The 18232-nt window shown below is 34.3% G+C and overlaps 1 protein-coding gene across 1 annotated transcript in view; it reads right to left on the bottom strand.

Moving 5' to 3' along the window:
* Positions 1-950: 950 nt before the first annotated feature.
* The window catches only part of LOC147066898 (phenoloxidase-activating factor 2-like), a 30062-nt gene continuing 12780 nt past the window's right edge, over positions 951-18232 (bottom strand). Inside the window, exons 3-6 of the mRNA XM_085954762.1 lie at positions 15280-15494; positions 11627-11814; positions 9607-9780; positions 951-2788 (exon numbers count right to left, since the gene is read on the bottom strand). Of these exons, the coding sequence (XP_085810888.1) occupies positions 2519-2788; positions 9607-9780; positions 11627-11814; positions 15280-15494 (847 nt within the window). The 3' untranslated portion in view covers positions 951-2518. The remainder of the gene's footprint in view (positions 2789-9606; positions 9781-11626; positions 11815-15279; positions 15495-18232) is intronic.

Below are 18232 nucleotides of genomic sequence, written 5' to 3'. Positions count from 1 at the left end.
ATTATTCGATTTTTAATCAGTAATATTGGGTGATGTGAGCATTTACATTTTTTTCCATAAAAAAATGACAATTTTTAACTACATATTTCTTCGGTCTTAGTGCATAATTTAATCATTTTAAGTGCATGCATATAATCATCTTTTTTGTTGCATGTGAATCCGCTCCCTAGTTATTAATAACGCGGAAAGTAATTAAAACCAAATTATGGCATTATTTAAAATTACTTTTGCCCTTAGAATCTCCAGTGATTTTATTTTCTCTACCTGTTACTTATGTTCATCTGCACTTAGAATAATATACATAAGTACCTAATATTATTACAACCCCCGTGTTTCCTTTTTTATTGCGAAAAATAAGCATGTGAGGAAAATCCCCTTAGTGGCCCCAATTCAAATTCCATATTGCATACATTGTTTGCATACCATGCATCTTCTATCAGGATCCTGTATATCACTACCAATTCAAAATAATTTTCAGGTAATCGTGGTTCTATTGATAAAGAAAATGATGCAATGCTGATACTGGATGAAGAATTCAACATGACAACGATAGTCGGCGTCATTTGCCTACCCCTTCCCTGCAGGAATAGATGCTTCCCAAGGAACGTGCATCGCCACAGGATTTGGTATTCATCCATCCTCGCAGTACTTTTCGCATCGCTGTCAATATGTGGAATATGCGGGGTGTCGTCGGGTAACTTATTCAGGTGTTCCTCAAGGATAAAATCTTGGCCCAATTATGTTCCTTATATTCATTAATGACACTGTCAATGTTATGAATGGAATCCAGTTTTTGCTCTTTGCAGACGATCTAAAATTATATGCGTCAATTCGCAGTGAATTAGATTGTCACATATTACAAAATAATCTCAGTTCAATTGAAATTTGGTCAAAAAAAATAAACTCGAATTTAATTCTGAAAAATGTGTGTGTATTAGCTTTTCGAAATCAAGATCTTCAATTAATACTAGGTAAACAACTATAATAGGTATGTCAAATAGATTGCTGAAGCGTCAATCAGAAAATAAAGGTCTTGGCATATTGTTTGACTCACGTTTATCATTTCGCTCACACATCACTTCTATGGTATTGCGTGCGAGCAAGCTTCTAGGATTCATCATGAGACAAGCCAAGCCATTCAAGAATCCAACTGTTTTACGTACACTTTATGTGTCGTTAGTACGGAGTATAGGTCCATTATCTGGAGTCCTGATGAGGTTTCCTGTAAGCTTGTTTTAGAGTGTGTTCAGAAAAAAAATCTTCGTCATCTTTATTTTAAAGTTTACAAGTATTTTCCTTTTGACAGCTTCTCAAACGAGTATTTACCGCCTAAGCCCGCTTTCAGACGGGATACTGGTGTCGAGCCACCGGCGTGGCTCGATTCCGCATTAACACATAACTAAATGGGAGCGTTCAGACGGAAGACACCCGTGTAATATGTATGTTTATACGACATTTCTCAGCGACCCATATTGTTTGATAAATATTGTTTTAAAAAAATGTATTCAGTTGAAAATGTCCCTCTGAAGCGGATGAAACCGGTCCTAATTTATTGATTAAAAGTGGAATAAGTATTTTCTCCAACAATTTATTATGACAGCGATCATTATATATTTTCAGTGTGGTCCTGATAGGTACCTATCTACGCAAAAACTATTAATAATTATTAAAAAAACGTAGGTTTTCTAAACCCTTTGTATAAATAGTTCACTATTGCATAATAACCAATAAACAAAAATGAAATCTAATATTTTGCCGCTACCTACTAAAATAATAATAATGTGTTTTTTTTGAGCTACTTTAATAATAATGTGTTTTTATTTATGAAGCTTTGATAACTACAATGTAAAATATAAAATTTGTCATTGATAGGGAACCTTTTTTTAAACATACGGTAGGTGAATTTTAAACACAGCAAATTTTTCTATGATAAAATTAGGCAATCTCATAATGTATATAAATCAGTAATTTAATAAATAAGTACAAATATCACCAATAAGTTAGTATTAATTCAAGTAAACAATCGAAGCCGACGTTCTCCTAAAAAAAATTTTATTCAATAATATGTACCTGTATTTTTTACTGTTATCCAATTGAAAATTTACGCTAGGATAAAAGCGCTTAGGTATATCAAAATTATGAAATAAAATTTGGAAAAAGTAGAAAAAATAGAAACCTTTAAAGTGTTTTTTGAATGAAATATGTAGCTAGATACCTGCCGTTGCATGTCATGAATCATGTGTCTTTCCACTTTATATGTATTTAAATCAAACAATAATACCTCAGTAGCGAAGGGTGGAGGTAGGCTGTTAAGATCCGCTATATATAGTGCACACTAAACTTTATCAGGTATTAGTATTTTTTTCATTGAAATAACACCACAATTTACAGATGCTGTTGGTTCGTTTTTAAATTCAATTAAACCCTGCGAAAACCAAACCATAATAGATAATAGTCAAAAAATACTTGAAATTGATTGAAATTGATTGATGATACTTGATTTTTGAAAATTGACAAGTCACGTAACAAAGAAATAATTAATAAATAGTCTCAGTTTGATGAGTATCGCGAAATAAATGAAAAAGTGCAATGTTATATCAATTTTTAAGGTTGTTCCTCTCGCATTAGCCGCAAAAGGACTCATATCAATACCATTCTCCTTAAGGTTCTTAACGATCCACGACGTATGATGAGCAATGTTGGAGTAAACGTCTGGGAAGCCTTTACCGCAAGAAAAATTAAAGATAGGCCCCATGAGGCCACTTAGCATGTATCTGTCACTATTACACTGAAAGAGAAAACAACATAATAAGTATATATAAACTATGTGATACCATAATAATAAATATGTACGATAGAATTTGTATTAAACAAAGAAATTTTAAAATTTTCGTAACACTTTTTTCATGAATTTATATTATGGTTATGTGAATAAAAAGTATTTTATTACATACTTATATAATATTTGTTTATCTAACTAATTTTCTGGAATTAATTTAAAACCGAACGCAAAAAAACATCAAAAGATTGTGTTGAAATATTAAAGAAATAAAATCAGTAATTATCTGATTTTTTAATGCCTACTATATCGTAATAATATTTAACTATAGATTAGCTGTTTTGTTTTTTGATTTACTTTGAAATTACATAGCTAAACATAAATTATTACATTAATTTATTAATTATTACAAAATGTCAGACAATACTTGTAATTATTACCTAATTATATAATGTGTAGCTACCCGACTTAAGAAAATATCAAAAAAATTGATCCATAGTGTAATTACCAAGAAACTTAACCCTTAGAATGCTACGCAACGATATATCGTTGTTTTTGATATTGGCCACAACGATCGTCGTTTTGCATTTGATGCCTGAAATGTTAAGTTAATTTTGGAACATACTACTGCTTCAGCGGTATGAAACATTTTTGATATATTTAGTTTTATTGTTGTGTAATATAACTTGATTTATATATGTTTTGTGACTGGGTAGGGTTAGAACTTATAACTATTGTATTTTTTTTCATCGCATCAGCATTTTTATAATAAAAGCATTAATTTCAAATACAAATTTCAGTTTACAATATAAACAAAGTTCGTTTTTTATTTGTTTACAGTCAAATTCTGGGTGGAATGACAATTTTTTATTTAATATTATTATAGCATGACGATCTTCTGGTGTTTTTGCTCCCCTATAGCAAAAGAATGACGTACAGTAGTTTGAGATTGAATCCGAGAGCATCCAAAATTTTATGCCCCACTTATATGTTTTTTATTTGGCAAGTATTGTAGAAGTTCTGTATGGTTTTTTGTACCAACCAGGGATTCATCAATGGAAATATACTGATGCGGCGTATAATGATGTCGGAAGAGAGTATTGGCATGATCAACTAATGGCTGAAATTTTCCACAAGGGTCATATTTTTGATGATTTCGAGGATATAAGATATCATTATTTGTGAGATGCAGAAATTTTAATAACAGTAAAAACCTATCTCTAGCCATCATTTTCCTAAACCACGGAATGCACCTAGAGTTTGTGGACCAGTATGCTAAAATATTTGGTCGTATTATTAACCCCATCTTCATGATAATAGCCACAAAAGCCTTCATTTCTCCTACTGTTGTCGGACGCCATTTTTTTACTCTTGAATGAGTAGATACGGATGTAGAAGTTATATATTGTTGAGCATATCGATTAGTTTCCAAGACAATAAGTTTCCACAACTCTTCCGTAAAAAATAACTCAAAGTATGATATTGGCAACGCATCAGTCGGTGGTGGATGTTTTGGGCCCGGAATTTCTTCAAATGGTGATATATGAGTATTATAGGCAAAATCTTCATCTAAAAACACTTCAGAAAATGCTTCTTCCATTTCAGGTTCACTATCAGAGTCATATAAAGTGTTGTCACTATCACCCATGAGTTGATTATTATCGGTATCGTTAAGGTTCAGAATCGGTAGAGCTGCTAATTCTTCTAGGCCCTCGAAAAGCTGTCATTATTTCGCTATCACTTTCGCTGTCCGTAATCATTTTGCAGGAATTCAAATTATAATCCAAATGAGGAATTATTTTCTCAATAAGATGTTATGGGGAGTACGTGTCGTTAGCTAACGCAATCGAATGGAATTAAAATAATATTTTGAAGCAGCCGATTGTTTCCAATAGCTGTTAAAAATAAAAACTCGATAGTTCGTTTCGCTCGCACACGTGGTCGTCAGTATGATAGAGCGAGAAAGAGAATTTCAATTAATTTTAAAGGCAGACGAAGCGGGGGATATCTAATAGCCTCATTATCTATTCAAAACGATGAACTAATTACAAAATGTGTTTTCAAAATATTTCGATTTCGCAGAATCAATTAGAGTGGTAAGGTGTCTAAAAATAATACAATACTGTAATTTATCGACAATTATTGGTAGCAATCTTCGACCGGATTTCGCACAACATCGTAGCAGCCAAAGGGTTAAAAATATACTGACATGGCCACGAAATGCACGCCTTCAGCCGGCATTTCTTGCGATAACTTTTCGACGTCACAGCTTTTCAGTCCGATCGTAAATGTCGATTTTTGTATGAAATTGCGCGGCCTACCTCTAAACAAAGCTATAATGAATATGTAATGAGTCCCTTAGTACAGTCTGAGCAACTTACAGCCACTCAGAGTGAACTATGGATGAGTTTCTTTCAGGTAGACCGAACGGTCTTGTAAGAAAAATGTAAGTAATTAAAATGTCTAGAATTAAGGTTAAAAATAAATAATAATATGTAAACGACTTATGTGATATCATTTGCTAAATGTTGTAAACAAATGCCAATTCATAATTAATCCATTTTTGAATTATATAAAATCAAATTTTATTTACGTGAAAGGATTTGAAATTGTCTTAAACGAGTTTAGTACCTACTTTTATAAAAAGTAGATAAAGGAATTTCGAGAATCGAAATTCTAATAATGTAAGTCTGAGGACATTATTATTTTTCTAATTTACAAATAAAAATTATTTCTTAGATCTGTCAATTAAGCTCTACAGATCATTTTCAAATTGTAAAAAGTTACCCTAAACAGGTAAATTTTAAACCTTATAAATCAATACTAGTCGTAAGAATCTCACTTGGATCTAAAACCAAATCTCAAGTTTAAAGTACCTCATAAATGTAACTATATAAATTTTAATCGTACCTACCCAGTTGAGTAGAACCGGCGCGGAAGATACGGGTATAAAATAAAAGACAGAATTAAACTTTGACTCATTCCTTTTACACTGACATACCAGAACAGTTAATTTTGTTATTCGTATTATTAACGATACGCACCGTTTTGAACCGAGAGTTTTTCATTTTTCATAATCGCAATCCTGATAAATGAATCAGAAGATATTTAGCCAATCTGTGTCAAAAGTACCAGAGGGACTTTTGCGATTGTTACGAAACTTGTTCCACCTACAGATACCTGTAGGCCGCTTATTTTTACCTAATCAAATATTCATAATTTTCCGGAAAAGCCGGGAAATAAACTGCTTTTCTGTTATTGGTCCAAGAGTCATATACGGCCTTTTCCTATGTTTTTCTGTATTTTAAGTTAATAAAATCCATATTTCAATGACAAGTATTTGAACCCTTACGCGTAGACATAATTTCTTAATCAAAATTATGAAAGATTCTTTAGATAATCGATGAAAACATAAATTTAGAGTGGGGGAATTTTATAAAATAGGGGAGGGGAGGTTAATAAAATAATTAAAGATCCTGACGTCAACCTATTACTAGGTGGCGATTCTTTTTAGACAATTAAATAAATAATATTGTTACGGTGTGTCTAATAGTGTCGAACAGAACTTTAGGTGACTACCCCCTCCATCTTAAGGCTGAGCTAGCTTAAGCAAAGGTTCTCAACCAGGTCTAAGGGCTAAGCCGGTTGAGGATATAGCGCCTTTGTAGTTATACCAGGGTAACGTCAATACCCTATCGTTTACTCTAAAGCAAAAGGTAGATGGAAGTTGAACACTACTAATACAAAAGCTGCAGAGTGTATATTTTAAGCGTGAATAATTAATTGTTGTGCGATTCATTGCCATGATGTTGATTCAGCGCGATTGTTTGTACACGATTTTTTACTCGCCGAATAGAAATTATATTGAAGGAATATTAGTCGTAATCGCAGTTAATCATATGTTTTTCATATTCAAGTAGGTACTTAATCTATTTCTAGTTTCATTAAGAAAGAATACATTATAGTAATATAATCCAGCAATAATATGTTCGCCATTGTTTCTTCTTTGCGAAAATGATGACGTAGTTCTGCAGTCGAAGCTAGTCCGCTTAAATGGTAGAACTTATTTTGCGCCACAATAAAATATTCATTTGATTGACATAAACAACATCGATAGGGTAATGATATTATTTTCACCCTTATTTATTTTATCGATACTTGTTCGAACATTCGTTAAGTTGCAGGCTTTTTTGCAGATAAAAATAAATATTGAAAAACATTTTTTTTAATCTTTAATTTTTTTAAACCTAAAATTAAAACAATTTAAAAAAGCAGTCGTACTGCAATTGTGAACAAATTAAAAATTTTGAAATGGAAGTTGGAGAAATACAAACAAAATGATAATATGTTTGCGAAATTCCTATATGGTGGATGAGATAATATTTTATAACCTAACTCGGCACCTTTAGGAGGATCAATCGTGCAATGTGTGAGCGCGCACTGTCGTGCAAGAGAAATGGACATTTGCATTTGATCAGTGCGGGGACCAGACGTCGCAGTTCTTGGCGATTTTTGTTCAATTAAAAGAATGTCGCCAGTACACAAAAAATGTAACAGCCTTCAACTGAAGAAGGACCCAAATATCTTCTCTCATCTATCTCGTCTCCATCTCGTATTGTTGGCACCACCATTGCAACGTCAAATGTGCTACCATTAACAATACCGACACCAAGATGATTGTATAGTTTACAAGCAGTTCCTACTGCTTTACCAACGCTTTGAACTCATATTACAACTCTTATTTGCTTATTTTACATCTTTGATTCAACAGCCAATTGCCATTTAAATGAAAATTAATAATAAAACCGAATATGATACAAAAATACAGTCCGAATTATACACTTCAAATTTAAATATAATACGAGGGTGGGTCAATAAGTCCTTAGAAAAGCCGACAGGTGGCGCGACTAGTACTGTAAGCGGTTTGTTTTCATGCAGCGGCACTACCGATTCAGTATGCTGCGAAGTTTCAATCAGATTGGTCGGGTTGTTGTGTGTTTCTCGTACATTTCAAAAAAAAATTTGCTTGTGGAAAATGGAAAAATGGAAAATGGAGAAAATTGAGTTTAGAGCTGTTATTAAACATTTTAATATAAAAGGGTTAACAGCAAACGAAATAAAAAATGAGTTGGATTTAGTTCACGGCATATCTGCTCCTTCACTTGCAACTATTTATAACTGGTTAAATGAATTTAAACGTGGTCGTACATCAACAAAGGATGAACCACGCTCAGGACGTCCTGTAGAGGTGACTACACCAGAAATGATCAATAAAATCCACGATATGGTGTTAAGTGACCGAAGATTAAAGTTGAGTGAGATAATTGAGGTTACAGGGATCTCAAAAGGTAGCGTCATTTCTATTTTACATGACAAATTGGGCATGAAAAATATTTCTGCAAGATGGGTGCCGCGTTTGCTCACAGTCGACAATAAACGCAATAGGGTGGTGGCCTCTAAAGCCCTGTTGTCGCTCATGCAACGCAATCCGGATGAATTTTTTCGTCGCTTTGTGACTGTAGATGAAACATGGATACACCACTATACTCCCGAGACGAAAGAACAGTCAAAGCAGTGGATTGCGAAGGCAAACCATGTCCAAAGAAGGCGAAAACCGTAAAATCAGCTGGTAAGGTTATGGCTACTGTATTTTGGGATGCACGTGAAATTATTTTCGTTGACTATTTGGAAAAAGGAAAAACAATAACAGGGGATTATTATGCATCTTTATTGGACCAGCTAAAAAACAAAATTGAAGAAAAACGGCCTCATTTAAACAGGAAAAAAATTCTCTTTCATCAGGACAATGCCCGTGTTCACACATGTTTACGATCAATGGCTAAAATTGAAGAATTGAAGTTCGAATTGGTCGACCACCCACCGTATTCGCCAGATTTAGCCCCCAGTGACTTTTTCCTTTTCCCAAACTTAAAAAAATGGCTAAGTGGACAACGTTTTTTTTCAAATGAAGAAGTCATCGATCGGACAAATGCTTATTTTGAGGACCTTCCGAAAACCTATTTTTCTGACGGTTTAAAAAAAATTGAGAAACGTCTAACCAAGTGTATTGAGCTCCAAGGAGATTATGTTGAGAAATAAAAAAAAAATACAAAAATAAAAACTGTTTTAATGCTTTTTTCTAAGGAATTATTGACCCACCTCGTACATACACAATAAAATTATGTTTCCATTGAAGAAATATAATGCAATTCTTTCCTTAGCAAGGAACTCTTTTTGTGAATCCAGTTTTAAATTGAATGCCATTCTGAATCCCTCGGGCTTTGGATCCGCTAATTCCCACTACAATGGCCTACAGAATCTTATAATAATATAGAAATGATGGCTGGATGAGATTGATCTGGATCATTGAGACATGCGGAGATGTTCCAATCAATGAAGGTGGCAAACATCTGATACCCAGTTACTGAAAATCTATACTAATGAGTGAAGTTTTTATCTCCCTATCTTTTTTTAACCGAAACCTTGTGAGGCCTGAGAGACAGACCTCGATTTCTTGGTTAATTATTTGTAGGTCTAGTAAGTACATTAATGGCGTTTCCCAAATGAACCCAGCTAAGGATTGAGCTGTTGAATTTTCATTTACCTTCCCTTTCGAGGGAAAACAGTTAAGTATAACCCTCTTCCGAATATTGCCCTCATGGGTCCAACAAATGAAAAGGTCATCCTTTAACGGGATATTCGGCTTGAAGTTCCGATCTTGTTAGGATTATTTGACAACATCAAAAAATGTACGCCTGGTTCCTAGGGGGTATGCCCCGTTTCTTAATTTCTACATGTAAAACTTTTGCTTGATGGTGAGAACTTACAGAACTTGTTGGACAAACGAGCGGTGATCCAGCATTCCCACCACATGTATCCAATCCTTTTACTCCGCGAGCACAAATGTGCGATTTGTCCAGTTCCGGCAAAATTGTACCCATAACGTAATTTTTTTTTAATTCTTCTTTGCACTTTATTCTGCCAACAATCGGTAGTTCAACCTATAAGAAGTGATAATTACAAAAATATTAATATTAATAATACATTATAATCTCAGATTACAGAAGATTATAGTATAATATCACACTGGGACTTATGGTACCTACTTTATGGTTAATGGCAGAATATTAGATGACTTCGATTGGCGGGGGCGAAATGGTTCATAATAATTGATATTAGGAACTTCATTTACGATCAGATCCGACCAACCACATTGATTTTGATACTAATTTATTTAAACATTCACACGGTTATGGAATTATTTTTAACTTATTGAAAGGGGTTCAAGAGTACCTACAACACGCTCTTATGCCCCGGTAAAAACCAATCCTGAGGAAGTTACATTTTAAGTCATATGTTGAAAGACGACTGATCCTCTCTCGGCTATATGAATATGAAAGAGTCTATGTTGACCCCTCTCATTGAATCTTGATAAAATTTAAACAAAAACCAAACTGGCTGTGCTTTTGTCAATTAATCACGGTTACAATAATACATCGGTTCGTACGTTTTACTGGTTTATTATTACGATGGTAACAATAGGTACCTACGTTCATGATTCTGAAATGTCTCAAAAGCATAACTATTAGAGAAAATCTTGAAGACATGCGACTGAAGCGTTTCTCAAATTTCGTTAATAATGACAACCGACGTTTATGAGGTATTTCCAAATTATGTATGTCCAATAAAGAATGTTAGAATCGTGTGAATTATTCTTTGAATAAAAAAATAATTCCATAATATATATTATATACCAATTAAATTCTTTCACATCTGAAGGGGGTGTGCTCTAAATACGTTCAAATTTAATAAATTCTTGGAAATAATGCCAGAATTATCCATAAATTATGTATCAAAGATAGATATATCTATATTACGAGTATAATACGTGCAACCCATCCAGCAAATGGTTTAACAGAAAGTAGTGCAACAATGCTACGCGAATTATTTCGATTCGCTTGAATAAAGCAAATGCCTTGCAGCCACGTGAATTACATTCTTTTTTTTTTCTTTTGACCATGTCCGATCCTAATAGGATCATATAAGCCTCCACAGAGTAGAGGTTTGTAGTGACAGATTTTATTTTTACGAGAAATGGATGTCAGCCACTTGCTCAACCTATTAGGACCATACTCTGACTCATGTACAAATTGAAAAACAATATGTGAACTTGCCAGACCCAGGATTCGAACCTGGGACCTTCGACACTATAGACCGGCGCGTAATCCACGCGATCATCGTGGGTGTAGTGTGTACAGTTCAATGTAATTAAAATACTTTTCATTTTGATTGGATTTTTGCACATTTATTGAACTTATTCATTTTGAGTATTCATTTTAACTTAATAAAAAACTGAATTTAATTCAGCTAATAAGTTAACACAAGATTATTGATTCTGAGGCGGTACGAAGTTCGCCGGGTCAGCTAGTATATATATATATATATAGATAATATTATCATTATGAAATATGTTCATATTAATAAACGTTAAATATACATAGGTAATACTGACATAAATAAAATATGTTTATTGCTTATATACAATGGTAAAATCTTAAACATTTTTATGTTATTATTACATTACAGGTGTAAGACGATCTGTATAGGTACAATAATTATTATTGTCGGTTTTATTGAACAGATATGATATTATTAAATCACCACACACCTTATTTTAGTATTATAATTTGTATATTGGCAAATATAGATCGCAAAAAATTGCAATTTCTTCAAAATGGGAAGTCAATTACAAACGCCAATGGTAAGAGCTGAATATATTTAGTAAACATTATATTAAATGTATACGACGAGTTTTATCATGTTGGATAACTCGCGGAAGATAATTACCTTTTGAAGAAACCAAGATAAGCCTTGTGAGTTGTCAGACGGCCACCAACCTGACAACAGACATCTCGCATGTGCTTTTTCGAGTCCTGGAGGAGGTAAACAGATGACTCCAATATTGTTGGCTTCTTCGAATTCCTCTTCAAGAATCATCAGAGCAATTTCATTTTTAAGCGTTTCAAGCGTCTGTCCTAAATGAAAATAAATATTTCAATGTCGCTGTTTACTAGTAATTTTTTTTTAAAATAATATTTGCTCATCCCTAGTAATCCAGTAAAGTTTTAGAAAAAATGTTTGATTTCAAAGCATTCAGTTTCAGTTTATTAATTGGTACTGTACATTTCTTCTAGTTTCTTGAAGATTAATTATTATCTTATTTACCGTAATTGACAGTTTTTTGCTGGTTTACTATATTTTACTAGTAATTTTTAAATTCTCTAAATTCTGTTTAAGTCAACGAGATGAGTATTCGTAACTTCCGGCTTCAGAGGCATAATTAAAAATAAAAAAAACAATATTTCTTTATAATTTAACTTCAATATTTCTGTGTGTCCAAATTAGCTGAAAGATTTGTAACAAACATTATTATCTCGCCTTTGAAAATCTGGAAAATCAGGGCACATCTGCAATCAGCGACGTCCTTAGGCAGTGATGCCCTTAGATAGACTTGATAGATAGATCGCACATCAAAATTTCGTCTCGTCTGCAACGTGTCGAATTCACAAAATACACGTTGCCAAATGGAGCTCCGCAGATTGGTCGAATGCGACTTTTTATTTTGAAAAAAAAACATCTAGTGCTACTATCAACAAAGCGCATGCGTCTCGGGTTGCGAGGTGAAGACGCCAGATCGCATACGCATTCCTACGAATTGGCCATTCCTATACCGGCTCGCCGGTCGGCGCATCCAAATATATATACGTGTCAAGTGGTGACGCTCGACTGTCGCTAGGTAGATATGCGCAGTCTTCATATTACGCAACATCGAAACGACGTTCCTAGAAGGTTTGATTTATGACTGTGTGGCAGACGAGGCATTTGAGACGATCTGTTAATACAAACCTCCACTCTATGGAGGCCGATATGATCTTATTAGGATCGGTCTTGGTCGAAAAAAAATGATTTGTTAAGTCGGTACTTTCTAACGAATTGACCGCATCATCTACTTCTACTTCATGAAAAAGCCACTGCTTTCAAACGTCGTATGTTTTCATTCAGTTTCCGCCATTTATAACTTGCCACCCCTAAGCAACGCATGACCTACCTAGCCCTACAAGACATCAATGCATACCGCCCCATTCTAATAAAAAAATCGTGTGCGAAGCAACGGCGATGGTCGACAGAGACGAGAGAGGACGTTTACACATCGTATAGACAGGTAAATCATTCTACAGTGGCATCATGGGCGTTTTGCGCATGTATTGTTTGCTGCAATAGCGGCCTTTACACGCACATTCGTACATGCCAGAACTCGGTATTGAACGCGTGATTCACGAGTGTCAGATGTCTGCTACTAAAATTTACATCTCAACTATATCCTGCGCGATAGCACAACGTTTTGAGGAACGCGCGACGGGATTGAGCGTCTAAAGCAGCGATACTCAACCTGCGGCCCGCGGGCCACATGCGGCCCTTTAAGCTTTTATGTGCGGCCCGAAACACATTTATTATCAGGAATTTTGTATATCTTGAAATTCGTTTCGATTTTGACGCACAGATAGTGACACCCGAAGAGGATTGTCATTATGGTCCACATCAGATCTGGTATAAGAGTGTTGCTATTGCACACGATTAATTAAAAAAACACGCATAATTTTTAAAATCTCAAAAATGTTTTGTAAAAAAGGGGGGGTTTCATGATTTTTTTCGCCACACCAGTAGTGATGCGGCCCGCGTTACTTTACAAATATATGTATTTGGCCCGAAGAAAAAAAAGGTTGAGCATCATTGGTCTAAAGGCATATCGCGCGTTCATTACCGCGTGATCCTGGAAGTTGTTGGAGCGTACAACAATTCAACGGTTTTAGCAGGAGTGTGTGATTTTATTGTCTTGTGAACTAGTTTAGTTTTATTTTTATACAAGAAGGCATCTATATACGCTTGATTTGTACATTATAATGGACATACAAAGGATATACTTGTAGGTATGTGATTGGACGGTACACTTTATTTGTTGAAATTTAAAAAAAGAAATTAGATGAAAAACACCACTTTCCCACTTTAAATTTTAGCGATCAAGATCGGTTTCGTCCATAGACGGACATTGTCAACTGATATCAAGAAATACAAAATTACAACTATTTATAGTGACATAATTGGTAAAATTAAAAATAAAAAAGAGTATATTAACAGTAATCATCCATAAAATTCTCTGAATAATTACATCAAAACATTTCAGAACTTAATAATACATCTGGCGGCGTACGCTCATGAGCACACGGTAAATTATGTGCGTGTAAAGGCCGCTAAAAACGATTCGACGCGTAGCACGCATGAAAGATTGGACAAGACTAACCTCACTCTTTCCGTTGTTCGCTACGCGACTTTAGACACACGATCTTTCCCGCACGACATCGGGCACACTACGTTTTCACGCAGAAAAGATTGTGTGTGTGCAGGCCGCTAATGCCTGATTTAATGCTAACAAACAATACCACTACAACTGCTTCCGTACCCATGGCGCCACTGTAGAATTACATATAACTATAGACTCCCAGTGGTGTAGTAAGAAATATTGGGCTTCTATTCAAAAATCATGTAAGACACCTCCTGCTGAGGGAGGTCTTTTTTAGATACACTGGTATCAAAGCCTGTTGCTTTTTTTTGTATTTTTTTTGTGGACGGAATATTATTAAAAAATAAAAAAACATTAACAAAAATCGGTCTAAGATTTGGGCCCCTTTGTCCGGCAGGCCCCAATGCTTTACTTTACATACTCTTGCGATGGGGACCCGTCGATAGCTAGCTCATTCAGATCCGGCGTGTTCCCGAAAACGTTCAGGCGTCTGTGTTAAACTACCTACATGAATATTGTAAACTATATTGGCTTGAAATAAGCACCGCTCTCCGCTACAACTCTTGGTCATTAAACATGTCCTACATAGCATCACAATAATAAGATACTGACTCATTAAAATTGACGTATCACTAAATTTACTAAAATAATACCAGGTGGCAGTGCCACTAGACTTGTCAACATTCTTGTCGATGCGCTCATAAACACTATCAAAGCAATAACAAACAATATTCATAGCTAAAGATCGCGTCGATTTTAATAACAACGCGTGTGAGCGTTGCTAATGATTAAGTGCAGCGAGGGATGCAACGTGGGTATTCTATTTGTGCGATCGCGCAACAAACATGCGTGTGTACGTCAGAAATAGAGAGACAGAGAGAGAAAGAGAGACAGCTTATGCGTTACAAACAGACGACAAATAAATCAAAACATGTACGTCATAATGTAATGGTGTAACGATGTGAATTGTAAAATAATTTTCAATAATTTCAAACTACAAGAAAAACAACGCCTTTAAATTAATGTCCGCATCTCGAACCTTAAACCACCAATATTTATCTTTACAATGTTTTAGTTAGATACAATAAATAAATTCTTAAACATTAAAGATTTCATAAAGAATTGATACAAAATATCTTACCGTTTCCATAATCTTCGTGAACAATGATTTCGGCTATCTTTCTTTGCTGGTGTGGGCGAACTACATCTGCCCAATCCATAAGGCCGGCTATCAATACCTTCACCTGAATGTTGTTGGAGTCATAGGCACACCATACAGTTGTTACAGCAACCCTTGGATGTATAAGGGAAGCTCCGCAACGTATTATATTATAACCTGCTGGATTAGGATAAAATCTGAAATATAAAGTGTAAGAAATCATGAATCTACTATTCACTCGTAAAGCGGGAGGGTGTAAATGGGATTTGGAGGAAAGTTGACGTGAGGGGAACTCGGGGCCATTTTGGTGACGAATGACGCTTGAGATAGTTCGTGGCGTGCATTTTTGAAGCAAGTATTAATAGACAAATTTGAAAAGTTTTTAAATAACAACTGTCAGAATTTTAAATGAATGGTAAGTATTTATTTCAAAGTATCGGTATAAGCCCGCCAGTTTTAATGTTGAATGTAAAATAATGGTACAGCAAGAAATAATATTCAAAAAAGTAGTAAAAATAAATAATCATTATTTAAATGACATGGGCCAATAGATAAAATCAATATCCATTATTATTTTGATAGTATGAAAAGTAAAAAACATTCATTGGGGCGCACGGCATTTTAGGGTTACCATTATCGCATATAAAGTATATTAGTCTATGCATTCATGAACATCGGTAAGAACAAACTATTTATGAGTATATTATTATTAAAAGAAGATCAAATAAGAAGTCGCAGAGGTGCAGAAAAAAGAGCTAGATGGACATTTCACAGAATAAATGCGAATAACCTCAAAGATTAAATTAATAATTGATCAAAAATATAGGTTCTCTAGGTAGATACTAAAAATATTACAGAAATCATTTTTTTAAACTAAGTACATTTTTATTACCTATTATTATCTAATTTTATAAAAAAAAATGAATCTCAGTTTGGGTACAACAATAATTAATAATATGATATTAAATTTATCTCAATTAAAATTGTATGCTAAATTAATTAGTTAGGGTTCGTGGATTTTTTATATTTTACATGTTATCACTACAAAAAAGGTTTTTTTCAACGTCTTTTAAAATTACTAATTTAAGTAAGTATCCTAATTATTTATATAATATGTATATTATTATTTTTACTATTAGAGTAAATGCCGAATCAGATAATAATTTAATATTGTTAATTTATTACAGTATGTAATGTAAACAAGACCGTGAAACGTATTGCCATTGGTGAGCCAAAAGTCCGAGGACAATTAATAAAAGGCCTACCGCGCATGAACGATTTACTATCGTACGGTCAACAATCGAGGAGTTGTAACCATCGTATTGCAATGCAACCCCGCGCATGGACGATCGAGCGAACGGCCGAATTGAAAATCTGTGTTCAGACACAAAATTTTACACCGACTCGAACCGGCCGGTGGCCCATTGGCAATGCTTTCAAATGAGAGCGCGCGCATGGACTATTGTTTCGCCGGCCGAGTGCACTCACACAAGCGCACCAAGTGACGCATATGGTATGAAGCGCACACATACTATTACATCGAACCGCTATGAAACCACATGGCACATGACGGCATCATCGATGCGCATCGGCATCATTTCATTATTCGTCGTTCCGTGCACGTGTTTACTGGCTGCGTGCGCATTGCCTCCGTCCGATATAAATCGGGCCATGCGCGCTCAAACATGCCGGCCAGTAAAAAATTGGATCATGCGCGGGCAAACCAACGATTGGCCGAATGCGTTCGGCCGGTTATGTAAACGTTCATGCGCGGTAGGCCTAAGTCGTCCGATTTGTCTATGCTCTGATACTGATCAACGAACGAATAAAAAAATCGAGCCGTCAAAGGTTGCGATTATCGGAATGTTTTCCGATAATCCTAAAATATTGTGTTATTTATATGTAGACTTGCATAAAATAATATAACAGTAAAAAAAACACATATTTTATGTTTTCTTTTATGAATTTCATAAACGTTTTTAGTAATAGGTTGTACGTTATTGAAGGAAAAGATTTTTATGTTATCGTTTGACTGGGTGTGTATTCTAGATTATCATTTTCAATCATTCACATTGATCGACATCGGTCGTCTTTAGTAATAGGTTGTATGTAGTTGATATATCATTGAAGGAAACGTCTTATTCTGTCATATGTTTGTTACAATTGATTATTATTGTGAATTTTTGAACACAAGAAATACATTTATTGTAAGCAACTGAAGTTTGTCTTATTATTTAATTCTGATACTGAAAATAATATGTAATAAGCACTATACAAGTCTGAAGTATGTCTTGTTAGTATTGCAAAGTTGAAAATGTATATAATAGACACTACAATTTATTTAACTCCGCGATGAAGTAGAGATTAAGGGTTTGAATCTCATAAGGTAAGGTTAGATAAATCTTTGAAGTGCGCTTAGATCAAGAGTGTATGCCTAACAGCTACCTACAACTGGTGGTTCGGAAGGTGCAGTTAAGTTAAGTTACAGCTGATAGTTAAAATGAAATAGTATCTTAAAGGCACTAGAAGCTTGCTCAGGAGACTCGCATTGCATCATTGAGCCATTTTATAGATACACAAATGCTGCTACACTAAATGGGCGTAAGGGATGAAATAATAGAGAAATACCATTCTAATAGTACAATCTGTTCTGGAGAGCCAGATAGAAAGAACAATACTATCCTACTAAATTTAATATAATAAGGAAGCTACTAAATAAGTTATTTCTGTAAAAGAAAAAATCTGTCCAAAAATAGATTTTATTCTGACAAATTGATATTTATACTGAATACTTGAAATAATTCCCAGAAATTGTTTAAATAATTCCCTATCATAATTTAAATACTTCCATTGTTATATTATAATACTTACCAATAATCATTTTTTACTTGCTGTTCATATTAAATAGTTCCCACCTTTTAATAAAATACTTGCT

The sequence above is a fragment of the Rhyacophila brunnea genome, unplaced genomic scaffold, assembly GCF_057557595.1.
Source record: "Rhyacophila brunnea isolate RB1 unplaced genomic scaffold, BYU_Rbru_1.0 scaffold_4, whole genome shotgun sequence".
NCBI classification, from domain to species: Eukaryota; Metazoa; Arthropoda; class Insecta; order Trichoptera; family Rhyacophilidae; genus Rhyacophila; species Rhyacophila brunnea.
Note: the sequence above shows the minus strand (reverse complement) of the source record. Positions and strands in the feature narration are given on the sequence as shown.